General features: G+C 43.2%; 1 protein-coding gene across 1 annotated transcript in view; it reads right to left on the reverse strand.

Moving 5' to 3' along the window:
- Positions 1-24,191, reverse strand: part of LOC140725332 (uncharacterized) — a 348,409-nt gene that overhangs the window by 47,181 nt on the left and 277,037 nt on the right. Inside the window, exons 31-33 of the mRNA XM_073040660.1 lie at positions 23,389-23,829; positions 14,810-14,959; positions 9,430-9,630 (exon numbers count right to left, since the gene is read on the reverse strand). Of these exons, the coding sequence (XP_072896761.1) occupies positions 9,430-9,630; positions 14,810-14,959; positions 23,389-23,829 (792 nt within the window). The remainder of the gene's footprint in view (positions 1-9,429; positions 9,631-14,809; positions 14,960-23,388; positions 23,830-24,191) is intronic.

Raw genomic sequence — 24,191 nt, forward strand, 5'->3', positions numbered from 1 at the left:
GATTAAGGGAGCTAGGGCTTTACTCTTTGGAGAGAAGGAGGATGAGAGGAGACGTGATAGAGGTGTACAAGATATTAAGAGGAATGGATCGAGTAGACAGCCAGCGCCTCTTCCCCAGGGCACCACTGCTCAATACAAGAGGACATGGCTTTAAGGTAAGGGGTGGAAAGCTCAAGGGGGATATTAGAGGAAGGTTCTTTTACTCAGAGAGTGGTTGGTGCGTGGAATGCACTGTCTGAGTCTGTGGTGGAGGCAGATACACTAGTGAAATTTAAGAAGACTACTAGACAGGTATATGGAGGAATTTAAGGCGGAGGTTATATGGGAGGCAGGGTGTAAGGGTCGACACAACATTATGGGCCGAAGGGCCTGTATTGTGCTGTATGTATTGTTCTATGTTCTATGTTCTATGTTCTAATTACTGTCCATTCTCCTTACCAGGAGAGTTCTCCTCCGTTATCCTGGTCGCAGTTTACGTACTGCCAAACGTAGATGCTAAGCAAGCACTTGAAGTATTGAGTGCCGTGATTAACAAACAAGAATCAACCTACCCCGAGAAACCTTTCCCATCACTGCTGGGGACTTCAATCAGGCTTGAAGAAATCTCTGCCCAGTTATCATCAACATAACACCCGCGACACCAAGGGATCCAACTCCCTTGACCACTGCTGCACAACCACCAAGAATGCCTATCATTCCGTGCCTAGACTGCATTTCAGAAAATCTAATCATGGGACTGTCCTCCTCCTACCTGCATACAGGCAGAGGCTAAAGAGCAAGGCTCCAGAGGTAAGGAGACAAAGAGGTGGTTGTGGGAAGTAGATGAGCAGCTACAGGATTTCTTTGAGTTGGTGGACTGGGATATGTTCAAGATCCCAGTCGGTGGACTGGGATCTGAACAAATAAGCTAAGGTTGTCACAGACTTTATAAAGTCACTCATAGATGAGTGTGTCCCCACAAAAATCATTCAGTCTTCCACAACCAGAAGTCCTGGATGAACCTAGTGATCTGAAATATGCTGAGGGCCAGATGTATGGTATTCAGGTCTGGTGACCACGTAAAATACAAGACATCCAAGTGCCATCTTCTCACATGCGTTGTTGCAACTCCAGACCAAACTGGAATGACAGAAGAATGCTCGATAGCAGTGGCAGGGTTTGAATGCTATCACCTCCTACAAAGTAAAACCAAGTGACATACGTGACAACAAGGTTTTTCTCCCACTTGCCTTTTATGCTTATTTTGACGGACAAAACATGAAGGCACCCTCATGACCTCCCACGGCCCCAGCCGACCCTGTGATTTCAGACTCTGTGGCCGACGCAAGATCTTTCTTCAGAAGGGTGATCCGATGGAGAGCATCTGGCCCAGACCGGGTACCTGACAGAGTACTGAAGACCCATGCTAGTCGACAGGTTGGTGTGTACACTGATAACTTTAACCTCTCACTTTGTCAGTCTGAAGTACCTATCTGCTTCAAGCAGGCTTCAATTATACTGGTGCCTAAGCAGAAGGTGATAACTTGCCTCAATGACTATCAGAATCAGAATCAGAATCAGGTTTCTTATCACTGGCATGTGTTGTGAAATTGTTAACAGTAGCAGTACAATACAATACATGTTAATATAGAAAGAAAAATAAATAAATAAACCAATTGCAATAAGTATATATATGTATATTGAACAGATTAAGCACAGTGCAAAAACAGAAATAATATACATTAAAAAAGTGAGGTAGTATTCATGGGTTCAACTATCATCCAGGAGTAGTTATATCCACTATGATGAGGTTTTTTGAGAGATTAGTGATGAAACATTCCACTTCTGCCTAGGAGTGGACTCAGATCTGCTTCAATTTGCCCGTCATCACAACAGGTGAAGAGCAGATGCCATTTCATTGATTCTTCACTCAACTCTGGAACACCTGGACTGTGAAGAGGCATATCCCAGGATGCTCTTCATTGACCACAGCTCAGCATTCAACTCTATCTTCCCCTCTAAACTAATGAATAAACTCCAAGACCTAGGCATCAATATCTCTTTATGCAACTAGATCCTCAATTTCTTCACTTGCAGATCCCAGTCAGTTTGGATTAGTAACAAGGTCTCCACAATCACAGGTGCACTACAAGGCTGTGGCTTAGCCCCTGCTCTACTCGTTTTATACTTAGGACTGTGAGGTTAAGCACAGCTCCAAAGCTATCTTTAGATTTGCTGATGATACCATTGCCATTGGCCGAACTAAAGGTGGTGACGAATCAACATATAGGAGGGAAATTGAAAATCTGGCTGAGTGGTGCCAGAACAACAACTTATCGCTCAATATCATCAAAGTGCTGATTATAGACTTCAGGAGAAGGAAACCAGAGGTCCATGAGTCAGTCCTCATCAGGTGATCAGAGGTAGAGAGGATCAACAACGTTAAATTCTACAGTGGTATCATTTCGGAGAATGTGTCCTGGGTCCAGCACATAAGTGCCTCTACTTTCTTAGAAGTTTGCCAAGACTTGGCATGTCATTTGAAAATTTGACATTTTATAGATGTGTGGTGAAGAGTATACTGACTGGTTGCTTCACGGCCTGGAATGGAACAGAATGGCCTACAAAAATTAATGGATATGGCTCAGTCCGTTACAGGTAAAACCCTCTGCATCATTCACATCTGCAGGAGTGCTGCCACAGGAAAGCAACAACCATCATCAAGTGCCCCCGCTCTCCAGGTCATGCCCTCTTCTCAATGCTGCCATCAGGAAAGAGGTACAGGGCCCTCAGGTCCCACACATCCAGGTCCAGGAACAGTTAGTATCCCTCAACCATCAGATTCTTGAACCAGAGTTGATAGCTTCACTCACCCCAGCAATGAATGCATTCTATAACCAATCGACTCACTTTCAAGGGCTCTACAATTCAGGTTCTGATTTTTTTCTTTTTTTTTCTTCCTTTATCTATCTATCTGTCTGGCTATTTATTTTCTTTCTTTTTGTATTTGTACAATGTGTTGTCTTTTGCACATTGGCTGTTTGCCCATCTTTGTTGTGTCAAGTTCTTCATGGATTCGATTTCTTTATATTTACTGTGACTGCCTGCAAAATATTAATCTCAGGATAGTATATGGTGATGTATATGTACTTTGATACTGAGTATATTTTTTAGCGTGTCCTCCTTTCATAAGAAACTAAGCGTATGAGACATTGAGCATATGATGATCATTCTGTTTCATTGTTTATTCTGCCATTCAACAGATTATTGCTGAATTTCTGCTGCATTCACCTTCTTATTTGTACTATATTTGCTTCTATTACAGCATCTACAGCTTTTGGAGATGGAAATTTCCTATGATTTTTGTTCTTCTGACTGCAGACATTTCTGCTCACCTCAGTCCTACTTGGCAGAACCCATGTTACAATAGTTAGACCCTCAATTGCAACTGCCCCAACGTGGGGTAAATAGTTTATTACTGTCACATGTAGCAAGATATACAGTGAAAAGCTTTGTTTTGTATGCTATTCCAGCAGATCATTTCAAACATAAGTACATTGAGGTAGTACACAAAGAAAAGCAATGGCAGAATGCAGAATATGGTGTTACAGTTGTTCAGCAAGACAAATCAGGTGCAAGGGCCATGAAGAAGTAGACTGAGAGATCTTTATGGTAAATGAGATCTCTTCAAGATCTTATAACAGAGGGACAGAAACTGTTCTTGAGCTTAGTGGCACATGTTTTCAAGCTCTTGTATCTACTGCCTGATGGAAGGGGAGAGAAGTGACAATGATTGGGGTGAGTGGGGTCTTTGATTTTGTTGGCTGCTTTCCCAAGGCAGAGCGAAACATTGATGGAGTCAATATAGATGAGGCTGGTTTTAGTGATGAATTGTGCTGTTTTAATAACTCTGCAGATTCCTGAGTTATGGGAAGAGCAGCTGCAATACCGAGCCGTGATGTGTTCTGTGGTGGACCTCTAAAAATTGATCAGGTACATGCTGAATTTCCACAGGCTTGTGAGGACATAGAGGTGCTGGTGTGTTTTCCTGGCCATAGTGACTATATGGTTGAATGCATGTACGGCATTATAATTACTTGTCTGACCACCTCTTGCAGAGGCGAAGAGGGACAATGATTTCATGCCTTTAAGTTAGATAATTAGACACTGAAGTTCCACTCCATAAACCTAAAATTAAAACTTAGGTTGATATTCCAATGAAGAGGTTCTGAAGTGCCTTCTTTTAGAAGGGATGTGAGGTCCTATTTGTTATAAAAGAATCTAGTACTTAAAAATTCTATGGCTTAATCAAAAGATGACACTGGGATATGGATGGCCTGGCTCACATTTATACCTCAACAATAATTTCCCTCATAGAGTATTTTGTTACTTCCTTTATTACTGTCTTGGGACACTGTCCAAATGAAAAATGATCAGGTGTCCTGGACTGCACGCTCACTGATTGTAAATCATTCTTGAGGTTATCAAAGGTACTGTATAAATGCTCATTTTTATTCCAGTATAACCGAGGACTAGTAAAATACATTGTAAACTGACAAAACCACTGGCGCCTGTTCCACTCTCTCTGACTGCAGGAGCTATCAGACTAACAGTGGAAGGAAAGTGGATTAATTTTGATTTGTTTTAAAACTTGGACTTTATTTGTTACAAGAGTTTCCAATGGACTTCCCGGTCTTTAAACAAAGCAGGGTGGGCTCAGAGGCAGGCACAGGGCCATCATTTAGATCTGATCAAGGAAGGGACCGCAGTGGTAAGTGACAGATCGGCCCACACACAATCAGGTTTAGCTGCTGGTCAAAACGCATATTTATGATGCACTTCAGCTGATTCAGGCCCTTGGATTTTGCAACGTGAACTCTAATAAACAGAACCCACTTGTTTGTGTCAAAATTCAATAAACTGGCAATAAATAACTGCCACTAGATGAACCTTTGTACTCCAGCCCATTTTACCATTTATTCAGCTGTAGAATCTCCACTAAATGTGCAGAGCACTTCGTAAAAAATATTCTTGAAACAAAAAGTTGCAATATTCTGCAAATTGGACTGAGCTATAAAAATAAGATGTTATTGAAAAATGGGGCAAAGATTCTTGCAATCCATGGGAAGATTAAACTCAGTTAAAAGGATATATATGGAGAGGAGTTCGCTTCACTCGGGTTATGTAAAATGGGAAGGACCTTGGTCCATTGGAAGAACCTTTGTTCCATAACACTGTGGTGCAATGGAACTGAAAAGAGTGAAGTTGCTTCATTTTAAAATGGAAAATGAAACCAACTAGATAAATGAAATAATATTGAATGTCTGGTGTTGTACATTGGCATTAAATAGAGGGAAAATGTAAACATGTCCTGACATGCACACATGTAGATTAACATGTTCAGAACATTCAATAACTATTTGAGATATCATGAATTAATCATGTTATTTCTCTTTAGTCTTCAGTCTGTGACGGTCACATTCTCCAGAAACCAGTGCCATTTCCAGTTGACATACGTGGCTCCAGAGCATTTGCCACACCATTTTCATTGGGCGAACCTCACCTCTGCTCTCCTCTCCCGACCCTGCATTTACTCTGCCCTACCAGATAATCCCGGGGGAAAATGGGGAATGAATGATAACTAATGCACTGGTTAGTAGGTTAATTGGTAATTGTAAACTGCCCTAAGATTAGGCTACGGTTAAATAGGTGGGTTGCTGGGTGGTGCGGCACGGTGGGTCCGAAGGGATTCATGCCGTATCTCTCCATAAGTACCATTTCCAAGGTGACAAGCCAATAAAGTTTACTTAGAGTCACAGTGTAGAAGCAGGCTCTTTAGTCCATCAAGTTAGCATTAACCATTAATCACTCATTTACACTAATTCCACATTCCCTCATTAAAATAAAATATTCTCTCTCAGTTCCCACCAGATTCAAGCATTCATTAACCCTACTAGGGGCAATTTACAAACTCAGCATAGGCAACACCTGAGGTCAGGCTGATCCTGGGTCACTGGAGCTGTGAGGTAGCAGCTTAACTAACTGCACTCTTGCCAAACATAATCTCTCTGTGCAGACACAATCCACAAAGCTGGTCTCCCAATCCAAAATTCCATTCAGAGAAAATGGCACTGAATGCTGCTTGTAACAGGGTGTGAGCATCAGTATTATTTATTTTTACAGAGAAAACCAGTATAAAGGAATTTTGCCTATGTCAGTAAGCAGATAGAATGGATAAAAAGTTGGGTGCTTGTCCGCTGCTGCAAACCCAGCCGCTACAAGGCACACAAACTGTAGATCAAAATGGCAAGAATTAGCCCTCTGTGAGGTAGCTACTCTGCCAGTATGACAGCATTGCACTGGCATTGCTCTATCGTTGTCAAATGTACTCGAAACAAATTAAAGCTTCTGTGTGCCACCCGGACAGATTATTGGATACATGAACATATCATGTTGGTAGAAAGAAAAACTGAATGCTGAATATGTAGCAGCTGGAAGAAAGGACTATGCAGGTAAACAATTAAATTTCAAGGGCCACAATGACAAAAACCGGGAGATCAACGGTTCACCTTTAGCATGAGAGGTCCATTCTTGAGTCTGATAGAGCTGTCCTAGTGCCAGCATGAATGCTATCAGGAAGGATGTCATCCTCCAGGCTTGGAGAATATTTTCCATTTTTACCAATGCTTTGTAACAAAATGAAGAATACAAATATAGCAGTGAAAGTAGACAATTCAATCCTTCGAATTCATCCACACTATGGTTGATCTGCCTTAATGCACCTTCCTGCACTACCCTCATTTCACTTCATGCCTTCAATATCCAGATAACTAGGAATCTCTCTAAACGCTGAGGATCCACAGTCTCCTGGGGTGGGAATTTACAGAGATTCACCTCTTCTGGGTCATCTCAGTCCTAGATGGTCTACGCCTAATTCTGAGAGTGTGACCAGATTTCAGGATAAACAATTTCCTTGCGTCCAGTCTGAGGTTAGCTATCATTCTTCAACAGTATACAACAGTATACCGAAGGGAGTAGGGAGTATTGTGTACTCTCACAGCACTCCGTCTATGACAACGGTTCTTAATCTGGGGTCCATGGACCCCTCAAGGGTCAGCAGATAGATTCCAGGGGGTTCGTGAACTTGGATGGGCAAAAAAAAAACAAAACATCTTTATTTTCACTAACCGCTAACTGAAACTTAGCATTACCTTCAATTATAAATATAGGCAACAAGCCACTTACTACGATTAGAGTTGAACTCAAAAAGCCTTGGAAAATTCTGGTGTTCCCTGAGAGAAGCCTATCCTCACCTTGTAAAGTGAGCTTTGGATGCTTTAACTCTATTTGCAACAACATATCTTGGCGAATCAGGATTTTTAACACTTGTAATCATAAAACAAAATATTGAAATCGATGGGATATCTAACATGACATGTGTGTTGCTTTGTCAAAGACCACCCCTCAGTTCAATGTTTTTATTCAAGCTAAGCAACACCAGTCATCACACTTTAAACAGTAAAATTTAGTCTTAACTTCCCAATATTTTAGAAGTATAGTGTTGTTACTTAACGTGTTAATAAAGAAGTACGTATATTACTAAAGCACAAATTTGTATTTTAATATTTTGATAACTGTATTTCAATATAATTGATTTTTTTGTAATCCTATGTATTTCATTTTATATATTTAAATACATTATTCTGAGGAGGGGTCCATAGGTTTCACTGGACTGACAAAGGGGTCCATGGCATTAAAAAGGTTTAGACCATAAGACACAGGAGCAGAATTAAGCCATCTGGCCTATTGAGTCTGCTCCGCCATTCAATCATGGATGATGCTTTTTTTGTAACTCCTCCTCAACCTCAGTTCCCAGCCTTCTCCCCGTAACCTTTGATGCCATGTCAAATCGAGAACCTACCAATCTCTGCCTTAAATACACCCAACAACCTGGTCTCCACAGCTGCATGTGGCAACAAATACCATAAATTCACCGCCCTTTGGCTAAAGAAATTCCTCTTCATCTCTGTTTTGAAAGGGTGACCCTCTATCCTGAGGCTGTGCCCTCTTGTCCTAGACTCTCCCACCATGGGAAACATCCTTTCCACATCTACTCTGTCCAGGCCTTTCAACATTCAAAAGGTTTCAATGAAATCTCCCCTCATCCTTCTGAATTCCATTGAGTACAGACCCAGAGCCATCAAACCATGTTAGTTGAGAACCCCGGCCCAAGACGAGAACATTGTTACTCAGGTATGTAGACAAAATATGTACACAATACTCCAAGAGCAATATCATGTAAGTGTATTTGTCAGCCAGCATTGACATAGTGGGCTGATGGGCTTGTTTCTGCGCTGTTTGGCTCTGAAACCTGAGGTAATTTACATTGGTCAATTATCTATACATCCATGCTTATTTGGGATGCAGGAGGAAACTGGCTGGAGCAAACAGGGTAAGAGGGGAAACGTGCAAACTGCACCCAGACAGCACCGGAGGTGAGGAGTGAATCCAGCTTGAGTAGGAAATAAGCCATTGCCTGATGCTGTATGATGTCCAGTCTGGGAGGCTCTACAGGTAGAGCGAGCCAGAGTGCATGTTATTTCAGAGCGCAATTCACCAGAAACTGGAGTAGCCATGTACACAATGTAGATGTCTGAGACTAGGAATCCTTGGTGTCTAAGCTACCTCCTAACTCCACAAAATCAGTCCACCATCTACAGGGCTCAAGTCTGGGCTGTGATGGAATACTTCCACTTGCCTGGATGAGTACAGCTTCAATAAGTCAAGAAGCTTGACATCATCTAGGACATTGCAGCCCACTTGATAAGTAACCCATCCACATCCATACACTCATTCCACCACCAATGCATGGTAACAGTTTGTACTATTGATAGGATCCAATGCAACAACTCACCAAGACAGTATCTTCCAAACTCACAGCCCCTACCAGCTAGAAGGACAAAGACAGAAAAACGTGGGAACATCACCACCTAGAAGTTGCTCTCCAAGCCACACATCATCCTGACTTTGAAATATATCACTTTTCCTTCACTGTTACTGAATCACATCCTGAAGCTCACTCCCCAACAGTATTGTGGGCATGGCCACACCTCCGGAAAGGCACTGGATCAAGTAGGCTGCTCACCATCACCTTCTCAAGGGCAGTTGGGGATGATCAATTAAATACTGGCTCAGCTTGTGAAGGCTACATTTCTTCAATGAATATATAAGAAAACATAGATTAATGTTAGTGACAACAATCAGCCGGTGGAACTCCACAGATCGAGCAGCATGTGTGAGGCAAAATGAATTTTGACTTCAAACACTGACAATTCCTCCCACCAACCACCCCCACCTCAAAAATGCTGCTTCTTTTACCCACTGAGTTCCTCGCTTCAGATTCTAGCATCTGTATTCCCTTGTGTTTGTTTAATAGCAGTGACCTCTCACCCTATCAAGTGTTCTCCTGAGGGCAGATTGGTCTTTCTCAAGGCACACCTTCGAACGTTGTAGTTCTCGTTTCTCATTCTCTAGCTGTGCAACAACCCTCTGCAAGCTGGCTACTCGCTCCTGGGAAGTGTGCTTTTCTTGTTGAAGCTTCTCGATGAACTTCAGCACCTCCTGCTCACTCTCCTGTCTCTGCTGCAACATCTGGCAAAAGTAGAGTAGAGAGTTACACATATGGAGTTCAACCAAAACTTAGAGAAGAACAATCACTTTCTAATGCAATATTTTAATGTAAAATTATGACCTAAGAGAGGCTAATCTTAGAGGCTCCAATTTTAATGTTTGAAGGGTTAGTAAATTTGCTGATGACACAAAGATTGGGGATGTTCTGGATAGTGTGGAGGGCTGTCAGAGGTTACAGCAGGACATTGATAGGATGCAAAACAAGCCTGAGAAGTGGCAGATGGAGTTCAACCCAGATAAGTATGAGGTGGTTCATTTTGGTAGGTCAAATATGATGATAGATTATATTATTAATGGTAAGACTCTTGGCAGTGTGGAAAATCAGAGAGATCTTGGGGTCTGAGTCCATAGGACACTCAAAGCTGCTGCGCAGGTTGACTCTGTGGTTAAGAAGGCATACGGTGCATTGGCCTTCATCAATTGTGGGATTGAGTTTAGGAGCTGAGAGGTAATGTTGCAGCTATATAGGACCCTTATCAGTCCCCACTTGGAGTACTGTGCTCAGTTCTGGTTGCCTTACTACAGGAAGGATGTGGAAACAATAGAAAGGGTGCAGAGGAGATTTACAAGGATGTTGCCTGGATTGGGGAGCATGCCTTATGAGAATAGGTTGAGTGAACTCGGCCTTTTCTCCTTCGAGCGATGGAGGATGAGAGGTGACTTCAGAAGTGTACAAGATGATGAGAGGCATTGATCTTGTGGATAGTCAGAGGCATTTTCCCAGGGCTGAAATGGCTAGCACGAGAGGGCACAGTTTTAAGGTGCTTGGAAGTAAGTACGGAGGAGATATCAAGGGTAAGTTTTTAGGCAGAGAGTGGTGAGTGTGTGGAATGGACTGCCAGCAATGCCGGTGGAGGTAGATACAATAGGGTCTTTTAAGAGACTCATGGATAGGTACATGGAGCTCAGAAAAATAGAGGGCTATGGGTAACCTTAGGTAATTTCTAAGGTAAGGACATGTTCGGCACAGCTTTGTGGGACTCTATTGTGCTGTAGATTTTCTATGTTTCTATGTCTGTTTTACCCAGGGAAAGCCAATCAAAAACCAGGGGTCATAGACTGAAAGTGAGAGGGGAAGGATTTAAAAGGAATCTTCTTTACTAGAGGGTGGTGTATATATGGAACAAGCTGCCAGAAGTGGCTGATTACAACATTTTGAAGATACTTGGACAGGTTCATGGATAAGAGTGGTTTTGAGGAATATGGGCCAAACTCAGCCAAGTGGGACTCGCTCGGATAGGCACTTCGGTCAGCTTAGATGAGTTGAGCCATAGGGCCTTTTACTGTGCAATACAACCCCATGTTCCACATTAAATGTCAAACTATGCCTCTTGAAAACATCTAGGATTGAAGACTTGAGAAAATTACCATGTATGAATCATTACCGTATGAAAATACAGGAAAATCCATTGTGAGGATATTATTAGAAAATATTTCTGAAATGACTAAAGTGATGTATAACAATGATGAACATGCTGCTATATATACTGATAGTCTTCAGGATTGTAGCATTGATCTATGACGAATGCTTCAGGAACCACATTCAGACTACAGGAGAAATCTGCAGGAGGTACCATAGACGCCAGGTTGCAATCCATTTTCACTCTTTTTCCAGAGAGACTGCTGAACTAAGTAGCCTAGGCCACCCCCACAGATTACATTCCACCCTCAAGGAGCATTTCAGTAGTAAGGAGAGAATGAACAGTTTGAGATTACTTCCCATGGAGTTAAGGAGGTTGATGGATAATATGATAGAAGTATACACAATTATGACAGTTTAGATAGTGCAGACGAGTTTGCAGGTATTTAAAACAAGACGGTGGGAGGTGGAAGGTTTAGAAGGAATTTGAGGGGAAATTTTTTGCACGCATGCAGTACATGATTTTATTCTGGAATGTTCTGCCTGAGGTGGTAGAAGCAGAGCCTCTCACAACATTTAAGAAGCATGTAGATAAGCACTTGAATCACCAGGGCATAGAAAGCTGTAGACCAAATGTGGGTAAATGGAATTACAATAGATACGTATAGTGGTCAGCCTGGTCAGCAAAGGGCCTATTTCTGTGTTGTATGTCTTTATGGATGAGAGCCTTTATGCCTTTATAACTCAATTGCTAGAATAAACTGTAATGTGAAAAACATTTTTAAAAAGCTGCAGTTCCACGATATGGCTCATGTATGAGTAGGTCCTGCTCTCAAGGTCGATTCTGGAGATTTGGCCATCTGATCGGGGCAGAGGTCTCTGTGATATCAGGGGGTATATAACAGAGGCTGCTTATGTCCTTCACTGATCCTTGTTAGATTCTGTTTGCCCCCAGTTCTTTCAAATCTCTGTAAGCACCAGAGTGCAGAAAAATGGAGGGCCAGCCACTAATTACCCATGAGACAATACTAGCAGTCTTACTAGTCACACTCACCCTTCTCCTCGCAGTTATTAAAGAGTGATAGCCTCAACTAATATCCTCAGTGTACAATTTCTACACTAGTGACATTGGAATAGAGCTCACAGGATAAAATGATGCTCTTTAGTATCAGTAGTTATTTCATTTTTGATTAGTTTTTATATATTTATTTTAATCAACAGATGTTGAACATATAACAGTACAGCAGCAAAACAGGCTATTTGGCTCCTAAACACAATGCTAAATTAAACTAAATCTCTTCTACTTGCACTTGGTCCATATCCCTCCATTCCCTGCACATTTACCTCTCTCTCAAAAACATCTCTAAAAGCACCACGATCATTTCTGCTTCACCACCACCCCGGCAGTGTGTTCCAGCCAGCTGCCACTCACTGTGTAAAAATCCCTCCCGCAGTATCTTCTTTAAACATTATTCCTCATATCTTAAATGTTGAATACTCGGCAAATCTTTCCTGGGAAAAAGATTCTGACTGTCTACACTCTCTACGCCTGTCAAAATTTCATAAACCACTGTCATGTCTCCCCTCAGCTCCAGCTCTACAGAGAAAGGAAACAAGTTTCTCCTTGGAGCTCATGTTCTCTAATCCAAGCAGCATCCTGGTAAACCTCTTCAGCTCCTTTTCCTAAGCCCCCACATCTCTCCTGCAATGGGGTGATCCACATTGCACGTAGTACTCCAAAGTAAGGCATAAGCAAATTTTATATAGTTATATAAGACTTCCTTACTCTTATATTCAATGCATTGAGCAATGAAGGCAAGCTTGCCTTATCTATTCACATGCCACTTTCAAACAATCTAGTTAGACTCATACACCTCTCTCCTTACAGTCATTATAGTGTAATAGGCTCAACTAAAGGCCCCATCCTGATATCTGTCATAAGGAGACGTGAGACTGGACTCAAATGCTGGACGCAGGCACTGAAGTACTGGGGGCAGGATGGGACAAGCTGAAGGATAGGACAAGGTGTGGAGACTGTGGTGTTTGTGGAGATTTTGGAGTTCAGAGATGATCTTGGGGTCCAAGGTGGTCTTGAGGCTTGGCTAAAGGCAGGGGTCTCGAGGCCTGGCTAGAGGCAGGGGTCTCGAGGTCTGGCTAGAGGCAGGGGTCTCAAGGCTTGCTTGAGGCTGTTCTTGAGGCTGGAGTCTTGAGGCTTGCTTGAGGCTTGGCTAGAGGATGGGTTCTTGGGACTAGGAATACTGGGAGGATAGCCCCCTTGGGCAGGCCGCAGAACTCCTGGGCAGGGACCGGACCTCCCAGGCAAGACACAGGGGCCTGGGCAGGTCACAGGGCACAACCCGTCAGAGGCGAGGGATAGGAAGGGGCAGAACCCTCCGCTGGGCAACGGCAATCTGGCCCGACTTACCCGACGGAGGTGAGGGAGGGGAAGGGGCAGAGCCCACCGCCGGGCAATGTCAATCTGGCCTGACTTACCCGACGGAGGTGAGGGAGGGGAAGGGGCAGAGCCCTCCGCCGGGCAATGTCAATCTGGCCCGACTTACCCGACGGAGGTGAGGGAGGGGAAGGGGCAGAGCCCTCCGCCGGGCAATGTCAATCTGGCCCGACTTACCCGACGGAGGTGAGGGAGGGGAAGGGGCAGAGCCCTCCGCCGGGCAATGTCAATCTGGCCCGACTTACCCGACGGAGGTGAGGGAGGGGAAGGGGCAGAACCCTCCGCCGGGCAATGGCAATCTGGCCCGACTTACCCGACGGAGGTGAGGGAGGGGAAGGGGCAGAGCCCTCCGCCGGGCAACAGCAATCTGGCCTGACTTACCCGACGGAGGTGAGGGAGGGGAAGGGGAAGGGGCAGAGCCCACCGCCGGGCAACAGCAATCTGGCCTGACTTACCCGACGGAGGTGAGGGATAGGAAGGGGCAGAGCCCTCCGCCGGGCAATGTCAATCTGGCCTGGCTTACCCGACGGAGGTGGGGGGTAGGAAGGGAGCTCGGTCCAGGGTGACTTCAAGACTCATTGTGGCCGGAAGACTCGGGCGGGCTACGGAGCAGACCAGTCCATACCTCACTCACAGAACTCGTCGTTAACGGTGGTACTCCAAGCCGGGATGGACAGGATGACCCCCCCCCACAACTATACTCAGTCCCAGAGTCCCTTATATTTAAGATGATTCTCAGGTGTGACTATTTGAGTTCAAGGTGAAACGAGGGGCGGTCAAAGGACCCGAATTCTGCGGACCAGATCAGGAACTGGAATGCGGACTTCAGACCCGACCATAACAATATCTCATTGGGTGCTATCAACAATGGTGTTCAGTGTTATCAAAGAAGCATTGATCCCCTGATTCAACTGGCTTCATCTGCTAGAGTTGACCTCAAGTTGCCTTAAATGAAGGAAGTGGACAATCTTCAACCAGGTTACCCACCCCTGAACACTACTCAGCACAACTTTGTGGAAAATATCGATAAGGATGCCAGTGAGGCTGAGGTTTGAACCTGGTACTGTAGCTATCAGTGGCCTGCCCATCAACTCTACAGACTCATTATAAGTTAACCTTCTATAGCATGGTGCTGGAGGGTACCTGATGCTTAAGGAGCCAACCAGAAGGAATGAACAGATCCTGGAACATGTCAAAAGACAGGTCAAGAACTTTTCTACTGATTTGTTTTCTTATCAGTTTGGGGTTACACTAATAATACCCCATGTCGCCTGACTTGACCTCAATCCCAGCTCCTGCTCTGGTAGATCCATGTTTCTGTGACCCACCTCCTGCAGCTGGCGATTCTGTCCTTCCGTCTCCAAGTGCCTCAGCTCTAGATTCCCCTGCGATTTCTGCATGGACTGCACACGCTCGACCAGGGCATTGTTTTTCTTCTTGGTGTCTGCAAGATCCTGACAGATAGTGTCTAGTCGTTCCTGGAAGAAAGGAAGAAGCATTCACATGAGAGAAGTATACACACTAAAACACAAAGTAGACACACACTAAATGCTGGAGGAACTCAGCAGGCCAGGCAGCATCTATGGAAAAGAGTACAGTCGATGTTTCGGGCTGAGACCTTTTATCAGGACTCAAGTATTCTGTTAAGGGCATGGAAAGAGTTCACTCAGACCAAATGCTCCATGTTGAAATTTATGCATCAGAGGAGTCTCCTCTCAGTCATCTACTTTAAACAATATACCCTTCTCACAAATGAGAGAATCTGCAGATGCTAGAAATCTGAGCAAAATACACAAAATACTGAAGGAATTCCAGCAGCATTTTGTGTATGTTGCTTGAATTTCCAGCATCTGCAGATTTCCTCATGTTTGCCTTTCAAATACTGAAGGAACTCAGCAGGCCAGGCAGCATCAAATGGAAAAAAGACCTGTCAACGTTTTGGGCTGAAACCCTTCGGCAGGACTGGAGAGAAAAAGATGAGCAGTATATTTAAAAGGTGGGGGGATGGGAGAGTGAAATACCAGATGGTAGGTGAAACCAGGAAGGGGAGGGGTGAAGTAAAGAGCTAAGAAGTTGATTGGTGAAAGAGACAGAGGCCATGGAAGAAAGAAAAAGGGGGAAGGAGCACCAGAGGGAGGCGAGGTGGGAGAGGGAAAAGGGGATGGGAAGGGAAGGGGTTGGGGGCATTACCGTAAGTTTGAAAAATTAATGTTCATGCCATCAAGTTGGAGGCTACCCAAACGGAATATAAGGTGTTGTTCCTCCAACCTAAGTGGGCCTCATCGTGGCAGTGCAGGAGGGCATGCATGGACGTAGCAGAATTGGAATAGAAAGTGGAATTAAAATGGGTGGCCGCTAGGAGACCCTGTTTGTTCTGGCAGACGGTCCCTCCTGGTACTTATAATTGTAAGCGGAACAAGTGCTACACCTGCCCCTACACCTCTTCCCTAGCTACCATTCAGGGTCCTAAACAGTCCTTCCAGGTGAGACGACACTTCACCTGTGAGTCTGTTGGGGTCATATACAGTGTCTGGTGCTCCCAGTGCAGCCTCCTGGACATTGCTAAGACCCGACATAGATTGGGAGATCACTTCACTAAGCACCCATGCTCCTTCTGCCAGAAAAATCGTGATCTCCCAGTTGCCACCCGTTTTAATTCCACTTTCCATTCCCATTCCAACATGTCATCATGATAACTCCTCCACCGTCGGGACTGAGGCCACGCTTAGGTTGGAGGAGCTTCCAACATGATGGCATGAGCATCAATTTCTCAAACTTCTGGTAATGTCCCCCAATTGCCCCTCTTCCCCATTTCCCATCCACTTTCCCTCTCTCACCTCATCTCCTTGCCCGCTCATTGCCTTCCTCTCTTGCTTCTCCCCCCTTTTCTTTCTTCCATGGCCTTCTGTTTCTTTCACCAATCAACTTCCCAACTCTTTACTTCATCCCTCCACCCCTGGTTTCACCTATCACCTGCTGGTTCACTCTCTCATCCCCCCATCTCAGCATTTTTTCTCCAGTCGTGCTGAAGGGTTTCAGCCAGAAACGTTGACTGTACTTTTTGCCATAGATTCTGCCTGGCCAGCTAATCCTCCAGCACTTTGTGTATGTTGTTATTATATCCTTCTGTTCTTTTCTCTTCTGTGCATTTATCCATTCTCCGCTTAAATTGCTAGTAACTTCTGCAACTCCATGTGGTAATTCCACTCTATGGTATGAAATTTCTCCTGAAATTCTTCATGCATTTATCAGTGATTTTCCTATATTTATGTCCCTTAGATTTTGAAATTCTTCTTAAGTGGAAATATTTTGTCTGAGTTTGGCTATTAAACTCCAATAAATTTAAAAAAAAATCTATTATCTGTACACAGCAAAGCAACTGAAGATAAACATCAGAGACCTCAGCTGTTCCTGAGTTGGGAGTAGGCACATACAAAGCATTTTTAAGGAGAACTTGGGTGGAATCTCCATAGCCACTAACCTGGTTTTACCAGCCATTATAATGTCATTGCCTAGCCTACCCAGCCTTTCTTTGCTTTATTCTGTAAACTACACCTTGCACAAACTGGCCTTGTTTCTGGATATAATCATGTTTCAAAAGCCTTTTCATAACTTTTTGCATGGGACCTGAATGAGTGCTTAATCCAGCAATATTTTAGCACATAAGTAAAGGATGAAGTCTGATTTCTAGGTTAATCTCTTCCCCCACTTATGGTCATGGGACAAAGTGAAAAATTAAGATGTAAACTATTCACAAAATGCTCTGGTTTCTGGCTGCTTTTTGCATTTCATCTGTCTAATGCTACTCCACTGGGAGATTTGTAAACTGCATCAGCGCAAGTTATTTTATATCAAAAGTCTTCAAATCTCGGAGATTTCTGTAATATGCCACCTATGTTTTAATTGTTCCTTTGGATACATTGAAAAAATGTGAAATTCTGTCAGTTCCCTGAAGTCCTAATATCAGGACCTTTGTGATTGCCCAACCCATTCAAGGCTTCATGGTCTTCAAGTTATTTGATATTTATCTACCTGCCTCTTTCTCTTCTCTCTCTTCCCCCCCAACACCCCTTGCCCTAGTCTCTCCTACCCCTCCAGCCACCCCATTTTCCCCTCATCTCTTAATCTGAAATATCAGAATGAGAGTTTGTATTGGAAACTGGGATCGCCACAATTGGGAATAAAGAATGATGAATCTTTTTGCAAGAATTGCATTATGTTGGAACCAGCACTTCATATCAGACAAGTTGGATTGTTGGTTTATCCATGGAGCTATTATATCTAGGGCAATGCAATGCTGAGAAAGCTGACTGTACTGGAATATGGTCCTTATATTTAAACCCACAAAGTTGCTTATTTTAGCACTCAATGACAAACAATGTTGTTTGGAGGGAGTGGGATACAATGGCAACCATTCTGTGTCGCTCTGGAAATTTGACCCAGCATTTGTTGATGTGAGTTGCACTTTTATGTTTGAGATTTCCACATCAGATACCCCACACTTACCCCTTTCAAACACTACGTGCTCCACATCACTGAAACCTTACAGCCCTGGCGCAGAGCCCGAAATTATAAATCAACCTTGTCCCTGTCTTTTATAACGTTCACCTCGCCAATCAGATGGTTGTGCCTAATTTGGAATTACTAAAACAGATAGTTAGGTCCTTTTCATTTTGCTGTGTGCAGGAATTCTGCATGTGTAAATTGGCTGTAACAGTGACCATATTTGTTTGTTGTATAGAATTTGCACATGAAGATGCTACACTGATCCAAATCTCTGTTGTATTTTGTGCCTCATTCCATGATAATGATTTTCAGTCTGCAAATAGATGAAATTACAAAGTGATACATGCAGATTATGCTGCCGGTATGTGCCCACGGGATTCAATGTCTTCTTGCACTCAAGGCTACCACATTTGTGTGCCAAAAGTAGAAAATGTTGGTGACTATCTTCTCGCACACAATTCACCAACAATGGTCTTATGGTCCACTCTTCTCTCCCATCAGATTCCCTCTTCTCCAGTCCTTTACTTTTCTCATCCACTTGGCCTCACCTAACACCTTCCAGCTAACTTCCTTCCCCTCCCCCCACCTTTTTATTCTGATGTCTTCTCCCTTCCATTTCAGTCCTGACGAAGGGCATGCTGCTTTTAAAACCCACGTTCACTCCCATGCCGCCTTTCCAATCATTCCCTGATGCCGTCCTGTCTATTAAAAGTGCACAGTTAGGCATATCACAACTCTCAGTACATTGGACTTCTGCCAACATAAGCACACTAAGAGCTCTCTCCTGCAGATAACAGCAGAAGGATCAGACTCAGCTTTGCACAGTATCACACACACTGTCAGACTGTAGTATAAGCTGCGGTCTATCCCCACTTCAAAAGGCTCAGTATGGCTGCACTCCCACAACTTCAGGGTAACTTCACCTTGTCGGCTGCTATTTGTGTTCCATCACCTCTGACTTCCGCTTTCGGCTGCCATCCTTGCCTGTGTATGCTGGCATCGATGTATTCAGTTATTTCAGTGGCATTGCTTCACTGTGCCTGATTGAAACTCTATTTATTCCTGAGCTCACATGTTATGGGTTAGGCTCGTGAAAGTTGTTTAAACCTCTGCCACAAATTAGCATCTGCTCTGTGCTGGTGATGTGTTTTACAAACTGCGGGTGAGATTCAGCCAAGTTAAGAACAAATATCAGAGGCAGCTGCACTGAAGAAGCAAGGAAAGATGGACCACTGCTTTGAGAAGCAGGGGAAAGGTTAAATAGACTGAAGAAATGAGCTGATGCACTGACACACAGTGATACTGTAGATGGTTCAGCTCTGCAAGGTTGCAGTCAAAGATAGACAGACACACTGAGGTGTCGGGATAGTTGGAAACACTGGAAGAACAAAAATCGAGAGACAGTCACACTGAAGCAGCAGGGATGGAGAGATAGATACGCTCAGATGGATAGATACACAGTAGAACAGGAAGAACTTGTAAGACATTTTGAAGGAGTAGGCACAATGCATAGATACACCAAGGAAGCAGTAAAAGATAAATGGTGACTAACGAGTGGGAGATAGAGGTTAAGCTTTAATATGGATACAAATTTTAAATTGAGACTTTAAGCTAACCAAGGGCAAATGAGGTGACCATTTTTTCAGAGCATCAGCTCTCCATTCACAATGCCCATCCCAAACACCCTGATGGATGCCATTTTAAGTCTCCTTCTCATAACAACCTGTCTGACTTTCAGACCCAATGCAAATGAGAAGAACAACATTTGTTATGGACATTCACTGTCCAGGGTCCTGGGGGGCGCTTTCTGTTTTTTGCCAATCTCAGCTTTCTAACATAGTAGCTGAAATCCATAAGATTGTTTTGAGTAAGATAAACATCCAACCAATATCCTTTATTCAGCTTTTTTTCATATATGGGAGCCAGTCATCAGTTCTTAATGTAAGTAGCAACCAATAATCAGTCTGGAGTTAAAAGGACAGTTTCGCAAACAAGCACTGTCCATAAAGCACAGGAGGCTGGCTCAAAGCTCCTGGACTGATTTTTCAAAAGATGCAGTGTAAGACAACTGAATTATTTAATTGGGCTTACTTCAACCAAGATAATGTGGCAAAGTTATTTAGTTCAAGGAAACTTGCAGACCAGATTGATATTAATCACTTTGCTCATCAAGTAGCTGATCTGTTAAAAGTTGGAAAGTTTGTGTGCCCAGAGAGTCAGCTTTACAACATTAATTGTGGGAAACTTGGAACACTGTCTACAGAAGCTTTTAGACCGTTTGCATAAAATATATTTGAAAAACTATCAAGTAGAAGAAAAACAGTATAAATGTAGTGAGTAGACAACCTTATTGTGAATGGTTCAGGAGTATCAAGAAGATTGTCAGAAACACAAGGTGAACTAGAATCTGTTCCTCTGTCTTCGATTTCTGTGATGGATAATTCATAGCTTTCTCTTTTTAGCTTATGGGAGCTGTACTGGGTTTTGGAAATTCTTTGTGTTTTAGAAATCGTTTGTAATTTGGAATTTTTTTTGTTGGAAAATCACTGTGAGTTTTCAATGTGTTTTCAGAATTTTGTATGGATTTAAGTGTGTATCACTAAAAATAAATGAACAGTTTTTAAACTACTTTATTAACTGGAAATGACTCCTCTTTGGTGGTGGTGGGGGGGGGGGGGGGGTGGAGAGCCACCCCTCAGATAGTGGGTATTTACAGCTAAACTTGCAATGGAGGACAAACAGAGAAGTGAACTAGTCTTTGAAAATTGGGTAGTTACAGTGTATCCTCCCTTTAGTGAGGGTGGCCATAGATGTCTATATTGGATAGGGTTTAATGTCTTCACCTAGACAAATGGCAATACATATTCTGCCTGTGTAGTCCACAACCCAATAGTATAATCATTGAATTTTCAGCTTTAGGTAGCCTCCCCTTCCCCTTGGTCTCCCTCTCCCCTCCCCCCAGCACAGAATGAACACACACACACACACACAAACCAATTCCAGTCCTCTCATTTGTATTTCCTTTCCCATATCCCCAATTTCAGCCTATGTCACCCATTTTGACTCCCCCATTCTATCGACTTATCACCCACACATTTCACTTGTCAAATCTCCTTCCTCATTTGATTCCATCTGTCCCTCATTTCTCCTGTCATTGTTCCCATTATGACTTCCCACTGCTGCCCATAAGGAGTTTGTACATTATCTCTGTGATCATCTGGGTTTCCTCTGGGTGCTTTGGTCTCCAACTTCACCCTCCCCTCCAACACCTTGACCCATCCACACCTTTTTAATCAGATTCCATCTATCATCTGCCTGTCTTTGTCTCGAACTCCACCTCCATCTCCTCACCTACTAGTCCGTCTCTCCTCTTTATATTGGCAATTCTCTTCTCAGCTGTGATGCAAGCTTTCAACCTGAAATGTCATCAATTCCTTTTCCCACCACAGAGGTGCTTGAATCACTGAATTTTTCCAACAGTTTGATTTTTGCTCTGAGATTTACGAGTTATATTTACAGAGTTTATGCTAAATGTGACCCTTAGTACATTGAAATATCCAAAAGTGTTAAGTTTGAAACACTCAATATTTGGTCCTACTGTTGGATTTTACGCAATGCCAGTTGTCTTCACATGAGTGAAGGTTGTGTGAGTCATCAAAATAATTGGATACAGCTGGTGTTTGTTGTCCTAATTTTCCCATTCTCAGTTTCTGGATCTTCTCTAAGCTTGGAGCTCTGAAACTGGCCACCAGCCATTTCAAAAATATCCAAGAAGAATTGGATTAGCTTTGGTGCTGGCACAGGGACACAATTAGTATTAGTGGCCTGGAAACAAAGATATTTCTAGAAAGAGATTTTGTCCATCTATTTGGCCATTAATAACAGAGTCCAAATGGGTAGCTGCCAAACAGGGATAAACAATAATTGGTGAACAAAAGATGCTTTTATTGTTGGGATCTAAACCATTATTTAACTATTACGCTGACATGAATTCCATGTGGAAATTAATCAATTTCCTCCTATATTGAGGCATCTACATCACCTTAAGAGTTCACAAGTAACCCAGTGCTCTATTAAGCTGCATGCTTCAAGTGTAGCAGATGGAATCAAGGATAAATCAATCTGATTTTCTCTTCATTACTGTGCTAGGAACTGACTCAGAGCTTGGTCGTTTACCCAAGAATAGAACAAGACTTTGTAGATATCTGGTCAGGCAGTCACAGTGTTGAGTGAGATCCTGTATGGAAGCAGACCCTTGGGCCCACTGAGTTGTGCCAATCAACAAACACCCAATTTTTCACCATAATCCTACTGCAATCCATTTTATTCTCCCTGTGTGGTGTCTATGCTACTCAAAGAAATGGCTCAAAGTTGCATTAAGCACTGCCAGTGGTTTAAGTCCATTTCTAGAATGATCTCAAGATTGAATGGGATAATTCAATAAAATGAAATAGCCATAAACTGCTTCTGGAATCTATAATTGTAATTAGGAATTGGTTGTTTACTTCACAATTCTTCAGATTAGCAGCAGAGCACTATTTTTAACAAAATAAAATTTATTCATGTTCCCTCATCCCTCTCCCTCCTCTCCACTTGAACAGTAACCTGTGATATAAAGATATTCATCCTCCAATAAGAATTGATCATATTGGAAATACTCAGTAGGTCAGGCTGCAACAGATAGAGAAGTAGAATTGACATTTCAGGCTAAAGTAATTGTCTTTCTCCATGAATGTTGTCTAGAATCTGCATTTATTTTACATTTACATCTGCAGTACTATGCCTTTATGTTGATCATGTTAAGCCTGGTTTGAAGCTCAAACTTAACTAGCATGAATACCAAATTTTATTTCTATTGTGCCTATAACAGAGAAAACAACCACCGGCTTTACATAGTGGCATTATTCAGTACACATCTAATGCTGAGCTACAAAAGAGAAGCAGTGCTCGGTCATTGAGGTGTATTATCTTACCGGTGGAGAGTAATCTGGAGAGGTGTAGACCAGGAGCTGAAGGCCCAGGAGGTATCTGTGGTGGAGTGAGGATAAAGTCAAGGCAACCATTGAGAATGAGAGGAATGTATCTTTTGGCAAGTCAGAGGATGAGGTTATGGAGATTGGGAGAATGAGACTGTGGATGGATGATAACAGGAGGAAGATAATCCTAACATCCAAGTCAAATTAAAAAGAAGCCTGGTATAGATCAGGCTGGTACAAATTAAGCAGGATGTTGGAGGTCACAGGAGGCAAGCATGTTTCAGACAAGTGTAGATTATGAAGGATGGGAGTCAGCTAAGTGAGAATTGAAATAATTAATTCTGAAGATAACAAACACATGGAATCATTCCATTCTAAAAGAGGAGTAAATATATTGCAGCTTCACTCTTAGCTGAGGAACTTACTTGAAGTACTCGTCGGTCTTGTTCACTGGAGGTTAGGGCTTTCTGGAGTTGGGAAATCCTGTCCTGCAGTAACGTACTGCCAGCACTTGTGTCTGAAAGAGTCGACGACAAACTCTGTACTTTGTCCTTCAGATTGTTCTCGCTTTCTTCTGTCTTAGTCAGCATCATTGACAGACGATCCACAGAGAGCTGGAGGGCAGCGGCCTTTGTCTCACTGTCAGCCAGCTGCCGCTGAAGCATCTTGGTTCGGTCCTGGAGGACCTGTGCCTCCGTTTCGTGGTCATTCAGGGTCAGCTGCCCTCGCTGCAGCTCCCCCTCGAGGGAGCGGCGGAGTAGCTCCAGCTTGGTGACACGGCTCTCAGATGCCTCCAGCGCTTCTTTCAACTTACGCCTGTCGGCCTCCAGCTTTGCTTCATTTACTTTCATCCTATTGATCTTCTCCTGCAGGAAAAGACAGTCATAAAACTCCAGACAAGAACACATACATCTCAAACCTATAGGTACGTGAAGACATATTCAAGGCTAATATGACCTTCATTGCAAACTTCTCGTGTGACCTTCTTCATTTCATTCTAGAAGCAGTGATTGTGGGCTCCCTAATTCCCTCCTTTCTGCTATTGCCAATCTTGGGCTTGAGTCAAGGGAAGCATTCTTATCCAGTCTGAATTTCCTATTTGCGAATCCTCAGAATGACGGATAATGAAAGGAATTTTATCGGAGGGATAGGAAGGTAGGCAGAGGGGGTGAGGTGGCTCTGCTGGTAAAGAATTGCATCAAATCAGTGGAAAGATGTGATATAGGAT

This window comes from Hemitrygon akajei, chromosome 3, assembly GCF_048418815.1.
Source record: "Hemitrygon akajei chromosome 3, sHemAka1.3, whole genome shotgun sequence".
In the NCBI taxonomy this organism is placed as follows: Eukaryota; Metazoa; Chordata; class Chondrichthyes; order Myliobatiformes; family Dasyatidae; genus Hemitrygon; species Hemitrygon akajei.